This window comes from Lichenostomus cassidix, chromosome 1, assembly GCF_008360975.1.
Source record: "Lichenostomus cassidix isolate B80296 chromosome 1, HeHo_3.0, whole genome shotgun sequence".
Classification (NCBI taxonomy): Eukaryota; Metazoa; Chordata; class Aves; order Passeriformes; family Meliphagidae; genus Lichenostomus; species Lichenostomus cassidix.
In genome coordinates this window covers 21,337,585-21,355,910 of record NC_139479.1, presented here as the reverse complement: position 1 = coordinate 21,355,910, position 18,326 = coordinate 21,337,585, and the positions used below count along the sequence as shown (strand labels likewise).

Sequence of the window (18,326 nt, the reverse complement as noted above, 5' to 3'; positions counted from 1 at the left end):
ACATAGCTAACTGATTACCAGACTGAGATACTTCTTTGTTGGAGTGATTTGCTTCCTGTTATGATCTTTGCAAATGACAGACTCAAGTTATTAAAATAAAAAGAAGACCTTCTCTGCAATAAGAGAAGATGTTGCATTTGAAGGAAAACAATCTGAAGGTGAAAACTGGATACCTTAAACTGAAAGGTAAAAGTTCTGTTGATTTAAACAGCATGAGGATTTTATCATGAATATTAGAAAAATCTGCCCCACAGGTTATTGAATATATTGAATGCAGTTATGAAGAAGAAACACTACTCCAAGGTCTGTGCTATTTTAGCAGACATACACAATGGATTTTTTTCTTTGCCATGAAGTTTCTCTTTCAGAAGACTGTATTTGAAGTAAATCCCTGGAATATTTTCTCATAAGTGTTGTCCATGTACATATCCTCAATGAAGGTCATAAGAGGGGCAAAGCATTTCTAATAAAAAATATTGCTTATGGAGATAGAGTTTTATTAAATAACCTTATTTTTTTATTTTTACAGGTGCTTAAGAGATAAACTTACTGAAAACTTATTGATACCTATTGAAAAGTAGAAGTCTAGCTGGATTTAATTCTCTCTTATCAGCCATGGGCATGACTAGCTGGCTTAAATAGGTTCTAGGAAGAAGTCAGTAGCTTGCATTTCAATTGAGCTTTGACTACAATCACAAGAAAAAAAGCCAGCTATATATTGGGAGCAGCTGGAGAGCAGCCCTGCAGAAAGGGATCTGGGGCTGCTGGTCAGCAGCAGGCTCAGAAGGAGTCAGCAGGGCACCCAGGCAGACAAGAGGGCAAACCTCATCCTGGGGTGCATTATCAGCAGCTCAAAATGGAAAGTTTATTCTGCCACTTTATTCTGCCTCACCTTGAGTACCATACAGTTCTGGACCCCATGATTTAAGACGAATGTGAAGATCCTTGCATCCATCCAGAGGACAGCATCAAAGCTGGTGTCAAGGCTCCAGTATCTGACAGCATAGGTTTTTCACAAAGGCCTCGTTTTCTTTCCTCATAAAATAACCACATAATTTAAATTCTGCACTTCTGAAAAACAGCAGAAACTTCCATGCACCAAGATAAGTGATTGAAATGTTCTTTCTTTAAAATAGATTTACAGCATTTGAAAATGAAGATAAGACCATTTCTGAAAGAAACAGTCTTGAGTCTAGCATTTTAGAGACTATGAGCATATATATAAGCAGGTACAAAGAGCCATGAGATCCTGGTTGTGATTGTATAGAAAAAAAGCAATTATTCTGCCAGCATTTTACTACTATGAAAAAACCAGATTTTTTTTTTGTCAATCTGTAATCCACATTAGCAGAAAAGAAAAATCTTTTGCTTCTTTGAGAAGTCATCAATTGAAGAAATGTAATTTCTCCCAAGAGCAAGGGAAGAGTAAAGATGAAATTAGGACCTTATGAGTCATAGCTTGTTCTCTCTTCTATTTTGGGAGTACAACATCTGTAAGCTACCCTTTATTCAAGGATATTCAGAACTGAATTCCTTGTATTTTTATCAAGGACTAATCCAAGTCCTTGATTAAAATCAATTAAGAATCTAGGCCAGAATGTGTGTTTGAGTCCTCCTACTTCCCGCAGTAAAATAAAAATGAGAGATAGAGAGTGTGAGATTTTTTTTAGTTGCTGGTTTGGTTTGTTTCCCCTTTATCCAGTTACAGGAACTGTCAATACTTTATGATAAAAGCAAAATGATACAGAAGTTAAGAAGCTTTACAGTCAAATCTCCTAGAAGTTTACAGTAACTAAGTCATCTGTGCCAAAAGTATTAATCTTTAATGGCAGTATTTCTCCCTAAAAGATTCTCAACAGAAGAAAAGTTTCACTAATTATATCTTGCTGGGGACTAATGCAATCCCACTGAAAGTATAAAGGCATTGAATTTTCGCCAGGATTAATTAGTCTCAGTGTGGTACTTGGTTGTGGGCTAAAAAATCTGTGTAAATCCATGTATTATTTGTTACCTTTTTACTTGGCTGAAATATTTTCTGATAGAAACTCAACTAGTCATTATGGATGAGATTACAACAGAGACATAAGGCATTTAGGTACCTACTTGCTATTAAAATGTGGAAATATTTTCACAGAAATATTTACAATCAGATATAACTTGTTTTACATGGAACACAAGTGAAATGTGAAAAAATCATACTTCAGAAATTGTTTCAAAAAGAGTCATACACCTGAGTAAATATTAAACATTGATTTAAGATTTATAGCAGAAATGAAAACATACACTTACTCATTATACTTACAGAAAGCGGTTTTGTTTCTTTACATGTCTAACATCTGACTTTATGCACATTAAGATAGTATGAGTGAAGAAACTTAGATACATTATGGTTTTATTCTTGTCTCTCAAATTCTACTAAAGTACAAGCATTTATTTTACCTTTTCCCAGATCCCAAAGTGAGGGTACTTAGTTTTAGGAAACATACACAATACAATCCACAGATGGTGTGAGAAACGGGGAGTAAAAAATGGAAAATTCTTACACCCTTTTTATCTTCTCACTTTTTCAACAGTAATTTTATTACATCCTGTACTGCTATGCATTCTCCTAGTAATCTTTAAATGAACAAATGCTATCACAGGAGACTTGGCACTAATGGAAGCCAAAAGAACACATTATTTTGGTTTCCTAAATGGAAATCATCATTTTCAATTAGAAAGCAGAAGTGAAAAGATGAAAATGGATGGCCTTTCTCAGCTGCTAACCTTTACCTGAATATATCTATTGAAGAATGCACTTAACATCCATCACCAGAAAAGCTTTATTCATCCAATATTCTCAGATACTTTACAGAGGCTTTTGGAGCTATTAAAGAAAAAAAAAATCAGTCTGTTCTAAAATGGAAACTCCAAAACCACACCGGAAGCAGTTTTTAGCTCTCTCTCCTGTATATTCATATACTTTGTGAATAGGTATTGTAAAACAGTAAACATATTTTGATCCTTCAGCATCTGCCAGGATGTAATTGCAAGGAATTATATGGGAGGTATGAAAAAATCAGGAAAAAAATGCATTTATTTTGTGCTATCCTTCCAAGAGCTGGCGCAATCACGCAACTTTTAAGTCTTTTAGCACTCCAGGATGCTCCCCTTTCTCCCTGTGAGCATCATAAAGATATTTACTCCACACACACACTTTTGCCATTCTGAGTATGTTAACAGGCTCATTTCTAGGGGATGGTTAGATTAAGTTACACTTTCTGTTTGTTTTTTTTTTTCCTTCTAATATCTGTGTAGAATATTGTTTCCTACAAAATCATAGATTTAACATGCCTTTCTTTTAGTCTTCAGAATCTTCATAATAGTATTAAAAGCGTGTCTCTTACAGTATCTTTCTGGATAAAATGTCCAGAACACAGCTGGATAAACACATCATTACATTGGGTGAGTAACTGGCTCACAGATCAGGCCAAAAAGGTTCTTTTACATTGTCTTGTAGCTTTTTGTTCCGTTTTACTATATAGGCTATGATAAAAATTAGAACACCATGCTCTACTAGCTTAGTCAACTGGGTCAATCCATCAATCCATCCACTGAAGGAAGTGGATTTTGTTGCATTTAGGTAAAAGGACCTCTCTGTCAAAAGTTTCTTTCTAAATTCCACTTTTGACAATTACATTTCAACAATCAGTATGTCTAATTTTAGAAACTATATGAATGAACACATAGCTTCTGATGACACTTAAGTACTTGCTGCTTCTGATGTTTGAAATGGAACAGTACAAACCCAATGGTATATGAATAGATCATATGAGCTGCATTTGCACAAATACAATTTCTGTGACTGTCATAATAGATTTAAAATATGAGAAAAACATCAGGTTTACAAAAAACAAACAAAAACCAAAAGAATTAAAGATGAAAATTGCAATGTCTGAAAAAATACATTGATAGCAGTGGGATTAACAGCTGTCATTCTGAGAATGTAGAAGTTACACTGAACTAGAAAATCAGCTTTGAAAAACATTACCTAACACAATTATTAGCCAGCTGAGAAGGCCAGGGACAAAACTAGCCAGAAATTCTGCATGAAGCTAAGAGTTGTAGGTGAGGGAATGTAGTGGTTTGTATTGGCTTCAAAAATGGAAACAATCACAATAAACTTAATGAGTTTAAATAAACCTCCTTTCTTGTGTAAGCATGACATTGATTTACTTAGCACACTCCAGCTCCTGGGTCATTCCCATGTTGTACTACCTCTGGCTTTTTCTATCAGGAGACCACCTTTAAGTCTCCTGTACTAGTGGAATCACACACACTGGCAGTAGAAAAGAGATGTCCAGAGGCACAAAGGGAACAGACATCTGGACATCAAAATTTAAAATACAGAGTAATTCTGTACAACAATTACACTACTGAAGACAAAGTTCAATGCCTGGTAGAGTATTGTACACAAAATCCTGGCCCATGAAGTCATATACTGCTTGCTTGATTTGATTACTGCTGAATAGAATAGAATAGAACTGAACGTTGCTCAGCTAGAAGAGACCTAGAGTGGTCGGTCAAATCCTAAGCAGTTCATTTACAACATGCACTTTTTCAGTGTTTTAACTTGCACAACAGGTACTCAGTGAAATAAAACAGGCTAAGGTTCTCAGCAACTTGAAGATGCATGGAGCCTCCTTGTAAACTTGATTTATATTGCACTGTCTAACATGATTACTTACAGAGACTATAATTGCATGGGGATATAATTTCTGCTAAAAGGAAGTCCACTCTTTTCAGACAGAGTACTTAAAATGGATGCTTACTGCCAAAAAGGCAGATAGATGAGAGACAGTCTATTCTTATCTACATGATTTGGAATTCCAAGAGGAAGAAAATGTTAAATTGCAAGGGGTCTTGGAAATGCTGTCAATTTTACCATTCTGAACTCTAAGTGTGTCTCATTTTACTGCAGTAGATGTTTCATTTAGCTCTGCCTTCCAAAATACCTCATTCATATTTCTAGAATTCATCTCAGGTTTTGCATTTCCCATTTTTCTGTAATAAGATTCTGGCTTCCAAATGCCTGATTCATATTTCCAGGAACTAGTTCTGGTTTTGTCTTTAATAGCTCACACAAGAACATTCCTCTTTGAATAAGGTAGTTTTTTTGAAGATTGATTAAACTTTTTTTGTTAAAAATGTATAACACTGTGATTAAATTTAACTGCATAAAAATATTAGGGCTTGGATTTTATTATTTTGAGGTTTTTCTTTGGTTTTAGATTGTTTGTTTTTTTTAGGGAGAGTGAGTTGTCAGATTTACTCTTTGATTACTAGCTAAACAGAGATTCAGCATATTGAAATCTCACCATTAAACAGATGATTTAGGTCATGTCACTGTAAAACAATACTACACATCCCTCTCTTGTATTTATCCTGCCAACATAATCCTGAAAAAGGCACTAAAAGAGTGTTTTTAGCTGTATTTGAAAGATGTTGCTACTTCTAAAAGCATATCCACAAAGACTAAGAACGTAGATAATAAAGAGGAATTGAGCAGTACCTGGATTGAGTGAGTCAGGTCATTCAAACAATTCAATTTTTTGTAATACTAGAACATACTTTGAGTTAGGGTATCTGTTTTCCCTCCCACTCTGATGAATTTCTATTATTTCTATTAAATAACTCAACTCAGCTTTTGAAAACTTAAATGTATTATAAAAAAATACTATCATTCTACACAATGCTCAAAGCACGTGGTGTAGGGTGGGGACCACCACAGGATTTAGTACTTCTGTGTTTTACAATATTGAATTTTTCAATATAAAGGAGCACTGCCTTACACTGGGGCAATTTAGCAATTTCCTCTAGCTCCAGTCGTATCTTCAGTCATCATTACAGTGAGGTATGAGTAGAAGCAGGAACTGCCTAGCTGGGCAGAGGAAGGATCCCCACAGGCCTTGAAGAACACAAGTAGTAAAACACAGCACCACAGCACTCCAGTTCTGAAATAGTGCCCACTACAATAAGTAGAAGGAAAATGCAAATCTTTGTATTTTCTTGTCCCAAAAGTATTCCATCCATGAAATACATTTTGATAAATGCAAATTTATACTCAAAGGGGAAATACGGCCTTCTAAAAAACAACAACCCATATTATTGCTGCATGCATTCTTGGGGATCTAGAAATTACAGGAAAATCTAGAATTCAAAGGAAAGAGAGAGATAATTAAAAAGTTGGGAAGTCTTGGGCCCATCTGTCTGCTCTTTTGTCATGTTTGCTACCTAGAGAGAGAGAGGAAGACATTATTCCCAGAGCATCTCTGCAGCCCTAAGAGAGGGAGTATTCTGGAGTTACAGATAGATATTGTTCAGTTCAAAATCTAAAGACTTATATTTTAGCCAGACGCAAGGAGAAATGATAGAGATGAAGATACTTGTCTCTATCATTCACTTAAAATGTTTTATAACCCTAAGTGTCACCATGTTACAGCTACATTAAAAAAGGGGCTTTTTTCTGACTCAGATGTCTGTCTTTTCATTAACTTTACACCAGAATTTTCAGTTTCTCAGTTATAGCCATACTTTGGGGCAGTGGAACCAGGGACATTTATCCTAGGAAGAAGATAAAAGTACTGTCCAGATGTGTAGGGACGGGACCAGAAAAGCTAAGGCACAGGTGGAGTTGAATTTGGCTAGGAATACGAAGACTGACAAGAAAGGCTTTTACAGATACGTTGCCAAGTGCAAGGTCCTGTACCCACGATGGAAAAATCACACATCTCTGTCATTAACAACAGGTTTGTATGTTACTTTTTGTATGCACTTACAAATCCAATGAAATTGAAACACACAAGATTTACAGAAAAATGACCTTCAATAATCCAGACTAGAAGAAATGGATACAAATACTGTTACTCTTTAAACTGTATGTCATAACAATGACACTACTTTTTAACTTTATGAATAGTCATGCTTGTTTTCCACATGGTTGTTTTTCTGGAAAAATTTGTGGTTTTTGTTTTTTTTTAACTTATGAAGCAAGTTGAAAATACATGGAATTCACCTAGTATCTTCCAATGTCCAGGCAGAACCTAATTAGTTTCTCGATAATCACATTTACATTTCACCCAGGAAGAAAAAACATAAATATGTTCATAAAACACAATTCCTCTAATTTTTAACTGTGTACACATTTTCTGACTATCTTCTATTTTTCTAATTCAAACATACTTTTGTAACAAAGAATAAATTCCACAGAGTCTTGAAAGTTACATTTGCCACTGCTGAGAAGCAAAATTTAATGTCAAATATAACACCATATTTTTCCTAATCCATTTAAATCCAGTCGATTATTATTTTTCTGTTTCTCATACAAACGCCTCTGTATTGTGCCTTTTTTCTTGAATGCCACAATTTAAAAAAATAGCATTCTGACTCTTTCTTCTATTTTGTTTGTTTTCAATATAAATATATTAAATAGATCATCAATGCAAATATTGCGCTTTTCCTTTTAGATTTATATGATACAGATGGACAATGAAACATTTTAAACTGCATTTTAAACATTGAAATACCACTTCTTTATGCTTCAACAATGTTAGTTTTAAGAAACCAAGAGAACACCTTTTAAGAGTTCCAATAAACAACCTTTTTTACAGATAAATAACTACTATTAAGTTTCTGGGTATACACTTTGTTTGACAACAACAAAAGCAACAATTCATTTTTTGTGTGTCTTGAGTTCTTCCTCCTTTTTTTGTCCTTTTTTTTCTTTTGGCATGTTTCTGAATACCAAGACTGCATGCATAAATAAACCAATATATCTTTTTATGTTTCTGGCTTTACATTTAAATCTGCTTCCATCATAGAAAAAATGCTCTTTTGTATTTAAAGAAGACTCAAAACCAGGGACAAGAAAAAAGATTCTCAGTACTCTGATGAACTATAAAGTTGTTGAAACACATGAACCACATGAACAGATAACTCAGCAAAAGAAGTCTTCTGTGTTCCAAAGTAGTACATGCCATGAATATAGATAAGCTTTGGTATTAAGATAAACAAGATCACAAATCCTTGTAAAAAGACACACAAACAAGATTACTGTACCTTACCTTGTGGATCTAAAATGCCAGAAAGCTGAGTATTTGAGCATTGTGCATACTATTCTATACAAACTATAATCTTTTTCATTAAAATAACAAATATTTCTAATGTCTGACATTATCTGCCCTTTTTTAAATTTTATTTTTCTATGGAAAAGTGGAACTTCAATAAATGAATAAACCTTATTTTGGACAAAAGTTTGATACATGCTAATATCCAGGAACTGGAATAACAGAGAAGGCATGAATCTAAGGTTATTTTGTTATTCAGTCTAGTGATGAAAAAGGAATATTTATAATGTCAAAACAATGTGGCTATTTTTTCAGTTTTAAAGACAGAAATATTAATTTCTATCAATATTATAATTCACTATTATGGAGATTCTTATATTTTTGAAGATAATTTCACTGTACTGCTTGAACCCTCTTGATTGCCTATTACCTGCAACACAAATTCCATCAGTGTATACAGCCTTTTATTTTTTGTATGTATCTCTAAAATATAATTTCCACACAAAAATAATAAATACAGACAAATAGGAACATTTTCCTTCTTCCTACTGTTCCCAATGGTTTTAACATTGTGAGGACTCATTCTTGATTAACTTTCTTCTTTTTTTTTTTTTTAACATGGAATATAAATTATTTGAGTAGGAAAAAGATGCAAGTTCTCAAAACATTATACATTTCCAGTCATTTCTCTCAAAGGTGAAGGCAGCTGTAAAAAATAATGTAGTCTAGCCCAGTTTCCATAAAAAAAAGGAGAGAATTCAAAATCCATCATCGGGAATGGTCTGGTTTAAAATAAAAACTGAGCTAAAGAACTATGATCAATCAATGGAAAAATTCAGCAATCAAATAGTTCTGTGCAAATATTTCTATGAAGAAAAGAGTCACTTACCTAACACCCCCAGCCTGTAATTGATAGTGACAACAATGACATTTCCATAACTGGCGAGAATGCTGCCATCAATCATATTTCCAGTACCCTCCATGTAAGATCCACCATGGATGTAGACCATAACGGGCTTCTTGCTGTTCTGATCATGAATGTCTGAAAAAATTCAAGTAAGGAAAACACAATAAAGTAATAAAAACATAAGAAAAATGGCATTAGTAATTTTTAACAGTGTTAAAAAATTCTTATTAACATCCTGTGTTTTCAATGTCACCACCACTTTAACCAGCTAGCTTACACAGTTCAGGATCAGCCTACAAGCCTAATATTTATAATTTCAAATTTCAAATACTATTTCCTCAAAATTGGTCTCACTACACTTGAAATGTGTTCAGCATTACAAGAAATTGAATTTTAACAGAAATGTCTTAAAGCCTAAAGAATCAAATTATGGAATAATCTTGTATTTTTTTAGAATACTCTGATTCAAATATATGTCAATTTAGAATATCTGTGCATCTAATAATAAAATTATAGTAATGATGCATACTTTCCCATTTCTCATGGGACATAATTATTGAAATTATATTCCCAATAGTTCAGTAAGAGATAATATCAAAAAATCTAATTGTTCTGGTAGAACAAAACATAGTAGACTGTTTCTGCTTTTAAACAGCCTAGCGGTTAACATACAGAGAGGATTTATGTGAATTCATGGCCCAGATTTTTTTTGTATTTAAATCAAATGATGTCTTTTGCTTTCCTAGTCATGGTAGCAACTAAACCTCAAAGAAGAGCCTTGAGTTAATGGTATCGCTGATCTATTGTATATGCAGAAAATTCCTGACTACTTTTAAACCGGTAAACAGCTGGGTCTTTATTTCTAAAAGAAAGTTAATTGACATTTATATTAATTATTTCATAGTGCGTTATCAAAAATGCGCTAATCAATGACTGAGGTATATTTAGGACCAGATTAACCTGACAAGTTAGGCTCCTGATGCCAGAGGTGATTCAGAACATCTAAATTTGGAACTTATGTTCTCTACAAAAACAGTGGGTGGAGAGGCTAAGCTCCTTTACAGAGGGCAATTCAGCAAGCTGCCATTAGATATACAAATCTTTTACAAATAATTCAGTGTATCTGCATGGAATCAGAGCACTTCTTTCAAGTATGTAGCACAACATACAAGGAAATTCAGAGTCTCTGATTATTGAACCAGATTTTGAAAAACATCCTTTGGGTAGGCATATATTGAAGAGTGGAGAAAGGAGGCAGACAAAGAAAGAGCTGAGCTAAACACCTACAGGTGAAGGATCTGGGTTTGAAAGCCTTCCAAACCTCTTCCCTCCCCTCAGGTTTATTAGGAAATACTGTGAGACACAAAAAATATGATCAGAAATGAAGTACCAAATATTTAATGGTTTATATTTGTGGAACTAATTAGAGAATATTTAAAAGTAAATTTTGACTTTCATGTTCCTGTGTCCAATGTTTGTATTACTCATGTGTAATACACTACCTTAAATATCACAAGTTTCCAGCTGAGTGCAGGAATGTCCACACTGCAGTGTACACCTGTTTACTTGTCAGAGTTTAAGGCTTGTCTTTGAATCTGTCTCTTTTACATTAAAAGATACAGAATTGTTGTATTTTAAGTGTTTTACTTGTGCAGCAGAACAAAGGTTTTTGTGATAAGATCTTTTTAATTGTTGTGACTTTAGGAGTAGTACAGCCACTAAACAGGTCATATAAAGCAATGAGGTGCGTTCTATTGGTTCTATTTTTTTTATTATCATCATTTTCAGCAAAGTACATAAAAATGCTTCTTCTCTGAAGGCACGGAGAAGTCCTCAAAAAAATTGAAAGTAGCAATTATTTTCATTTGTGTTGCTGAATTCCCTTTCCCTTCTCTCCCCAAAGTCTCATAGCAGAATTTTTCTTATTTAATTTTTCATATTACCTTGTTCTACCTTAGGGTTGAATCTTTCACTGCTGAAATCAATAGAAGGTTTCCTCTTTCCTTTCAATGGCAACATGATTATCTTCAACATTAAGGAAATTATCTTGATGCTTTATGTGCTTAGATATAAAGTGGATACCCCTGTTAATCATGAAGTCCTAACATTTTATAACTTTTAAAGAAGGCTGGATAATAATGTGTTCATAATCTAGTATTTATCTTTATTTTTTAAGCAATTTTGGTTTTTTCTTGTTATTTGTCCTTTGCCTAAAAATAACTTCAGAATTGGGTATACAAACAGTAATACCAGCATTTGAAAAAAACATGTTGCACAGAAATAGGAAGGTGATAATCAGAAAATAACAGTGTAATTTTAAAGTACTTTGCACAGCATTTTTGTGTTGTAAGAAATAGTGTAATTCAGCAGTGAAGGTGGTGGAGTAGAGAGCAACCAGTGAATCAAAACCTGAGGTTTTTATTATGGTATTTTATATATAGACAGTGTAGCTACAATAGACCTGAACTCCCAGGAAAAGACGTGATAGTATCCTTACTGCAGTGTGTATGATTCTACAGGAAACAGAGAGGACATATATATTTCAAAGTAATTTGAAATTATGTCAGATAGGAGAAAACAGGAAAGAAGATATGGAATAACACTTTGGACTGGCCAAGCATGAGAGAATTAATAAACATATTGCTTTGAAGCCAGACCAATAAACTACCCATGGTTGTTATCTTCTCATTTAATTTGAAAATGTTTTTTTTCTTATTTGGTAAATACATGAAGACAAATGTACTGACAATGTAACTTTAACAAAAAGGAAGGGTGAGAATAGAGGAAGATTTCATGACTTCTTTCTATTTTGGTGAATCCTAAACAGATTTGTTGTGTCAAGGCAAGAAAAAAATGTGTTCCCATCTAAAACTTTTTTGGGGTTCTTCACTGTGAACTTTTAGCATTTCCTTTCATGGAATCCAATCCAACTTTGAAAGAAGTCAATGAAAATGATTGTTACTGATTTCAGTGGGAATGTGGTCAGAGTCAGAATGAATGTGTCTCAGAGGCTAGCTGATTACAGGAAAAAAACAATAAAGCAACATCAACAGCTTCCTTTATTTTTGTGTCCTGAAATAAACCACATCCTGTGTGAAAAAAAAAACCAGATAAGTAAATAAAAATAGCAAAGACAAAGCACAATTCATCTGCATCAATGTACAGCATGTGCACTGGAGAAACAGTGGAAGTGAAAGGAAGGATATATGTGAGATTTTTCATGAATTTCAAACAAGTGAATTTACAAAATGTGTAGGAGGGAAAAGAACACATGCATGTTTCTAAATTCCATTTTCTCAACCTAAGAAAGAATAGAGGGGGAAAAAATATGTGGTTTCAAATAACATTTATGTTACTCACTTCACATATATTTAGGAATAAACTTTACACCTATGTCACAGAGGAACTGCAGTCATCTATATGCTAATTTAGATTTTAAAAAGAAAAACAATCAAAATAAATTCTAAAGAAGAAGATAAAGAAGCACACTGATGTGAGCTTCTGCAAATAAGGGACTAAAAATCATGTTGAAATAACAGCAATAACAATAACAATAGTCATTATTATTATAACAAAAATTGAAAAGTTTATGTTCATGCATCAGGGTCAGGCTTTGAAAAAACAAAAAATACCTTCATCTTCACCACGATCATTACTGGTTATATCATCTGCGCTTTTCTTTGTGTTGGCTCCTGGGATCATATTGAGGAGGAGAATAAAGGGAAAAAAGAGAATTCAAAACCAGCAGGTTCTCAAAAATAAAAAAACCACTAGTACAAAAAATGTAACAAAAATGTCAAAATCTGTTATATTTGAAATTGAAAAAAAAAGATGCAAACTGCACATAAACATAAAATGTCAAGAAGAACAAATTGAAAATATTTGAAAAAATGTATCATATTCTGTGACAATGCAGTACTTTAGTTAAAAGTGATTTCTGCAAAAAAACAAATTAATGTGCTATTAAAAAAGAATAATATAAACCAAAAAAGTATATTAAAAAATCCCCAAATTATGTTTTTATATAAGAAATGCAATTGTGTTTTATTTACATTTAAAAGAAATGTTTTATTCTGTTCTGTGACCTTGAAGAAATAATGCTTTCAGTTACTTTCTCCAATGATAACATTTTATTCATCCTCATTAGGATTTATTAAGAATTAGCCACAGCCTGAATTTTTGAAGAACCTAATGCAAATAAAATTATCATTTGAGTTTTACACAACTTGACTGGACCAAGACAAACCATAAAGACCTCTTCAAAATTTAATCTTACTTCCCATATGAGCAAAAAGATATTTAAAACAAGACCGTAAACAAAAGTGAAACAGCGTTGAGTCAATCTCAGACAAGAAATTGGTCCAAAACCAGCCTTGTTTCAAAATACACCACACTTCATGCTCTTTAGAAAGACCTAGAAATTAACTGAAAACATTTACTTACCATAATAAAGAACCTGCATTTATTTATTAGAAGATTTAGTAAAGAATATATTTCAATTTGTATACAATATGTTTTCTTAAAATACTTTTGAGGTGTACACACACACACACACACACACACACAAACACATGCTCATGCATGTCATAGCCTATGCTTATGGGAGCAAGAGGAAATAAACCTAGTTTTCACCATCCCTATCCTTCAGCAATACTTCTGCTTTCTGACTAAAAACATAAGAAACACCAAGCTATCATTACACCCAGCATTCTAGGATACTGTGCTTACTGCTGTAGCAAGTAGCCCTCTGTAATGTAAATAGTCATTTGATAAGAAGTGAAACACGAATAGGAAACTCAATTTATAATTTATAATTTATAAACTTCTAAAGAAATAAAATGGTCTAACCAAACCAACCATTATTTTCTTGAGTTGTCTTTATTTTGAAGTGCATTTTCAAGATGTTGATAAAGAACAGTACACTTTAACTCCTTTATGTATGAAGTCTACATTTTTCACAGATACATCATATTTAACTAAAGCTCCTTTTACTCTCCTATTTATATTCTACTCTTTAACTGTATTTATATCCCTCAAAATTCAAGGGTTCAAGTAAATCTTAATCCATGATTGTAAAACAGAATATTTTTACTTTTATTACTGAAATATTTAAGATTTTTAATATATGTGGTTTTGGGTTCTCTGTACTACTTTACTTGTTGAGTGGATTCATTATGTATATCCAATATATAATTAACTAGGTAAAATATCACTGCCAATGAAATATGAATTTTCTCTAATCTCTCATTTCTTTCAGAAGCAATATATACAGGCTCATAATTTCAGTTACCATCCATGTTTTGTAATTTTTCAATATTGTTCCAATTTAATTATAGCCCAATGAAGGTTGAATACTTTCTTGGGTGATACACAAATAAAGTTAATTTTGTACTTAAATAAACTAAGACTCCTTACATTGCCATTTAACTATTTTTGATTCATGTAAAAAAATTATGGCAAATAATTATTAATAGGCAATGCATACATATAGACACAAGTTTGAATGCACATAAGGAATTTCAATGCTGGTTCCCCCAGGGATGTAGTTTTATAATTGTTTGATAAAAAATAGGATCATCATATGCCAAATATAAAGTCAACTACCACATATCATTCTTATGAATTAAAAAATATCAAAATCAGTGTCTGTAGACAAAAGCTGTATGTACAATTATTAGGACTGTAATCCTTATTTCAAGTATTTTTGAGTGAAAGAAGTAATTGTCCCCAAACAAATTAGTTTGGGTATTATCTCCTCCCAAAATCTTCAATACAAATATCAATATTGCAAGGATTTTTCTTTCCGATGTGCTTTCCAATGTGATTGTGGTTCAGTGTACTTCTGAAAACAAAATGAGTGTGTAACGAGAATTTAGAAAATGTGCTCACTCCATGCTACTAGATGTGACAATACATAAATATCACCTAACAAGGTATGTGACATAAGCTTATCTGTGGTATTTGAAGCACCCCTTATTTCTCTTTTTTTTATTTTTCAAAAATTTAAAATATCATTTTGTAATCCATCTTCAAAAGAAATTACTATAACATAGTATGTATTTAATTACAATGTGAGTGGAAATGCTATTTCTCCTACAGTTTGTGAAACAATCATTTATCTACTGGCAACTGGAATACAGTTTTGTAACTAAGTTCTTGGGTCTGAGAGGATTTTATATTCATTTTGAGATCTGATAAAGTGGATTACATCAGTGAGTTTTCAAACCAGGTTTCCGTGTTCCTATCACATTGGATTTTTTTTTTCACACTATGGGTACTAGCAATAAAATCATGTAATCATTAAAGTTGAAAAAGATCATCAAGTCCAACTGTGCCCCTAAGTGCCACATCTATGTCTTTTAAATACCTCCAGGGATGGTGACTCAACGACTTCCCTGGACAGACTCTTCTAATGCCTGACCATCCTTCCCACTAAGAAGTTTTTACCAACATACAATTTAAAACCCCACTGGTGGAACTTCAGGCCATTTCCTCTCACCCTACCCCTTGTTACTTGGAAAAAAACACCAACCCTCACTTGTCTACAAACTCATTTCAGGTATTTGCAGTGAGTGATAAAGTGCCCCCTGAGCTTCATTTTCTTCAGGTTAAACAACCCCAGCTCCCTCAGTTGCTACTCATCAGACTTGTGGCCAGATGCTTCACCACCTCTGCTGTCCTTCAACAACAAAACACTCCAGTATCTCAATGTGAGGGGCCCAGAAAGGAACACAGGATTTGAGATGTAGTCTCACCGGTGCCAAGTACATGGGGACCATCAGTGTCCTGGTCCTGCTGGCTACAATATTTTTGATATAGCCATGTGGGTAATACTACTAGTGTGAAACTGTCTGAGAAGAACAGTCATGTTATTGTTTGAATTATTTCAGTAGCTCCAAAACCACTTAAGATACTTAAGAGCATTGCTTAGAAGAATTATATGAATTTTTCAAATACATAAGCTTTCAGAAACATACTATTTCATCCAGAGAGAAAAATCTAAATAAGGTTAGTTTAAGGTTGCATTGATCTAGAAGACTGAGCGGAATTATCACTCAAAAACTCCCATGGCTGAGAAGAATTCCCTTGCTGCAACTGCTGATTGTCCCACAGATCAACACTTCCCTCTGCTTTGGGACTTCTTTCGTGAGTGTTTGGTGTTGGGGCAATTTTTTTCCCATATCTCATATTCCCCTTATAACAAATCACAGGAGCAACAATTTTAACCTTCAGATCACATACTCCAAGTAAATATTATCACTGTATTATAGGATTTGGCCCTTCTGCAGTCTAAGAATTGTTTACTCATTCATTCTACATGAAGAATGTATGGTAATTTTTAACAGCAAAGACCAAGCAGTAGAGAAGGGAGCAGGGCAGATAGCAGGGGTGATCCAGTGCATTAGACTAAATTCCCTGAGTATGTCTATTGAGCAACCAAGTGTTTGATTGGAGTTCTTGGTTTGTCAGGTTTGTGTTTCACTTTTCATGATACTGAAAAGTAACAAAGAAAAAGATTTCAAAAGGCAAATAGGATGGGAATTTTTCTTTTTTCCCAAACAGTAAAGGCTAGGAACTGTTTAATTACATATCTTAAATATGCTGTATGTAGATAGCATTGCTCTACTGAATAAGAAATTTGTATAAAGGTTCATGTTTTAGAAAAACATCTTACAGTCAATGACAGCTACTAGAAAAAGATGTGACTTTGTAACACATATATTGAAGGCCACGTGACCTCTTTTCATTTGTCAAAAAATTCCATTCACTGCTGAGTGAAAAGAGCATGGCGCAACGCATTACTGAACTCTGCCAAACCTCTTTTGTGAGGGATTTTTGTCCGCCAAAAACTGCTTCTTTTTCATATCTATCTATCTATCTATCTACCTATCTATCTGTCTGTCTATGGATATTACAGACAGAGAATAACACAAGCATATATAAGCCATTTTGAAAACAGTGCTAGTCAATATGTTCATAATGAAGAAGGGTTTCATGTGGGCTACTTTTTTTCCTCTCTAAGAACCACTATAAGCAATACAGTTGTAAACACTGATTCAGCAAACATCTCTAAAAGCTTCTGATTTTGAAACATTGATCTGTGTGTAAATAAACTATTAAAAAGTAGATGATTTCATTTATCTATGGATGTAAAGTCACCTTGTATTCCCAGATTTGTTCTCAATGCCATGCATACATCTATCACAAATGAAGAAGTCACCCTGCCAGAAGCATGTCCTCTGGCTCACATTTCCTTCACATAATGAATAAAAATCTCATTCAGAAACAGATTTTCTGGTTTTGTAAGTTGTCCCAGTTGTATTCACAATTTATGCTACATCTTCCTCCATTCAGATAATATGAATCACATATATGTAATATAGGCTGGTCCCATGCACGCAGTTTACCAGGCTTGCATATTAGGTATTCACTCTGAAGCCTCTAATAGCAGCAAAAAATCACTCACAACTGCTGAAGCTGATGCAATTTCTTTGCATTTTATATGCGATTACTCCATCTGTCACATAGTATACCTTTTGACCCCATTTAATTTTGGAAAAGGGCTCAGTTTTCAGAAATCACACAGCACATTATTAGTTGTATGACCTCCCAGTTTCAATAGAACATGCTTAACCTTCTGGAAATTTCCTGCTCAAACCAGATTAATACAGGATTTAATAGTCTTTCCCTCAGTGATATGTCTTATTTATGCAGCCATTTTAATAGAACTCACAATCTCTTGTTTTCCCATTCTATGAAAACTATTATAATTTTACAATCAGGTCAAGTCAACAGTTCATTACAGTCTCAAGAAAGTATCAGGAAAGCGAAATTTCCTTTCTGCATTTGTCCTAAGACTCATGGGATAACTTCACTTTGATTCTCACTTAGTGTGCAAGACTTGAGTCATTTCATGTACAAAAAAAAAGAGTCTATGAGTGGGGCAATTTGGCTGTCATAACATTGTACCTGGCTCATGCCTGTGGCCAAGGCAGTCCAGCTATGCTTACAGTTGTAACAAGAAATTCTAATTTGGCAGCTGAAGAAAGATCAAATGAGGCGTCTGACACTTCAAATAGAAGTGGATGAAAATGATTGTTGAGATTTTCAGCTTGTTAAAATGACTTAGAAGTTGACTGTGGATCCTCTATGTTAGGAAGGATCACAAAGGTAGGCAATGTATCTATATACCTGTTGTATGGAAGTCTGTCCATTTAATCAAAGAAAGAAAAATACAGACATATCGGCTAGATTTAAATAACCATTAATTCTTAACTACTTAGTGAATAATGGAAACATGTGTGTAACTGTGT

General features: G+C 33.6%; 1 protein-coding gene across 8 annotated transcripts in view; it reads right to left on the bottom strand.

Annotated features, from left to right (window-relative positions):
- Positions 1-18,326, bottom strand: part of NLGN4X (neuroligin 4 X-linked) — a 161,559-nt gene that overhangs the window by 55,854 nt on the left and 87,379 nt on the right. For 6 of the 8 annotated variants that reach the window (XM_085052670.1, XM_085052660.1, XM_085052680.1 and 3 more), the window contains 2 exons: positions 12,645-12,704; positions 8,995-9,147 (listed from right to left, as the gene is read on the bottom strand). The exons of 1 other annotated variant lie outside the window; for it this stretch is intronic. In XM_085052670.1, the coding sequence (XP_084908796.1) occupies positions 8,995-9,147; positions 12,645-12,704 (213 nt within the window). The remainder of the gene's footprint in view (positions 1-8,994; positions 9,148-12,644; positions 12,705-18,326) is intronic. One more of the 8 variants, XM_085052710.1, reaches the window with a different exon arrangement.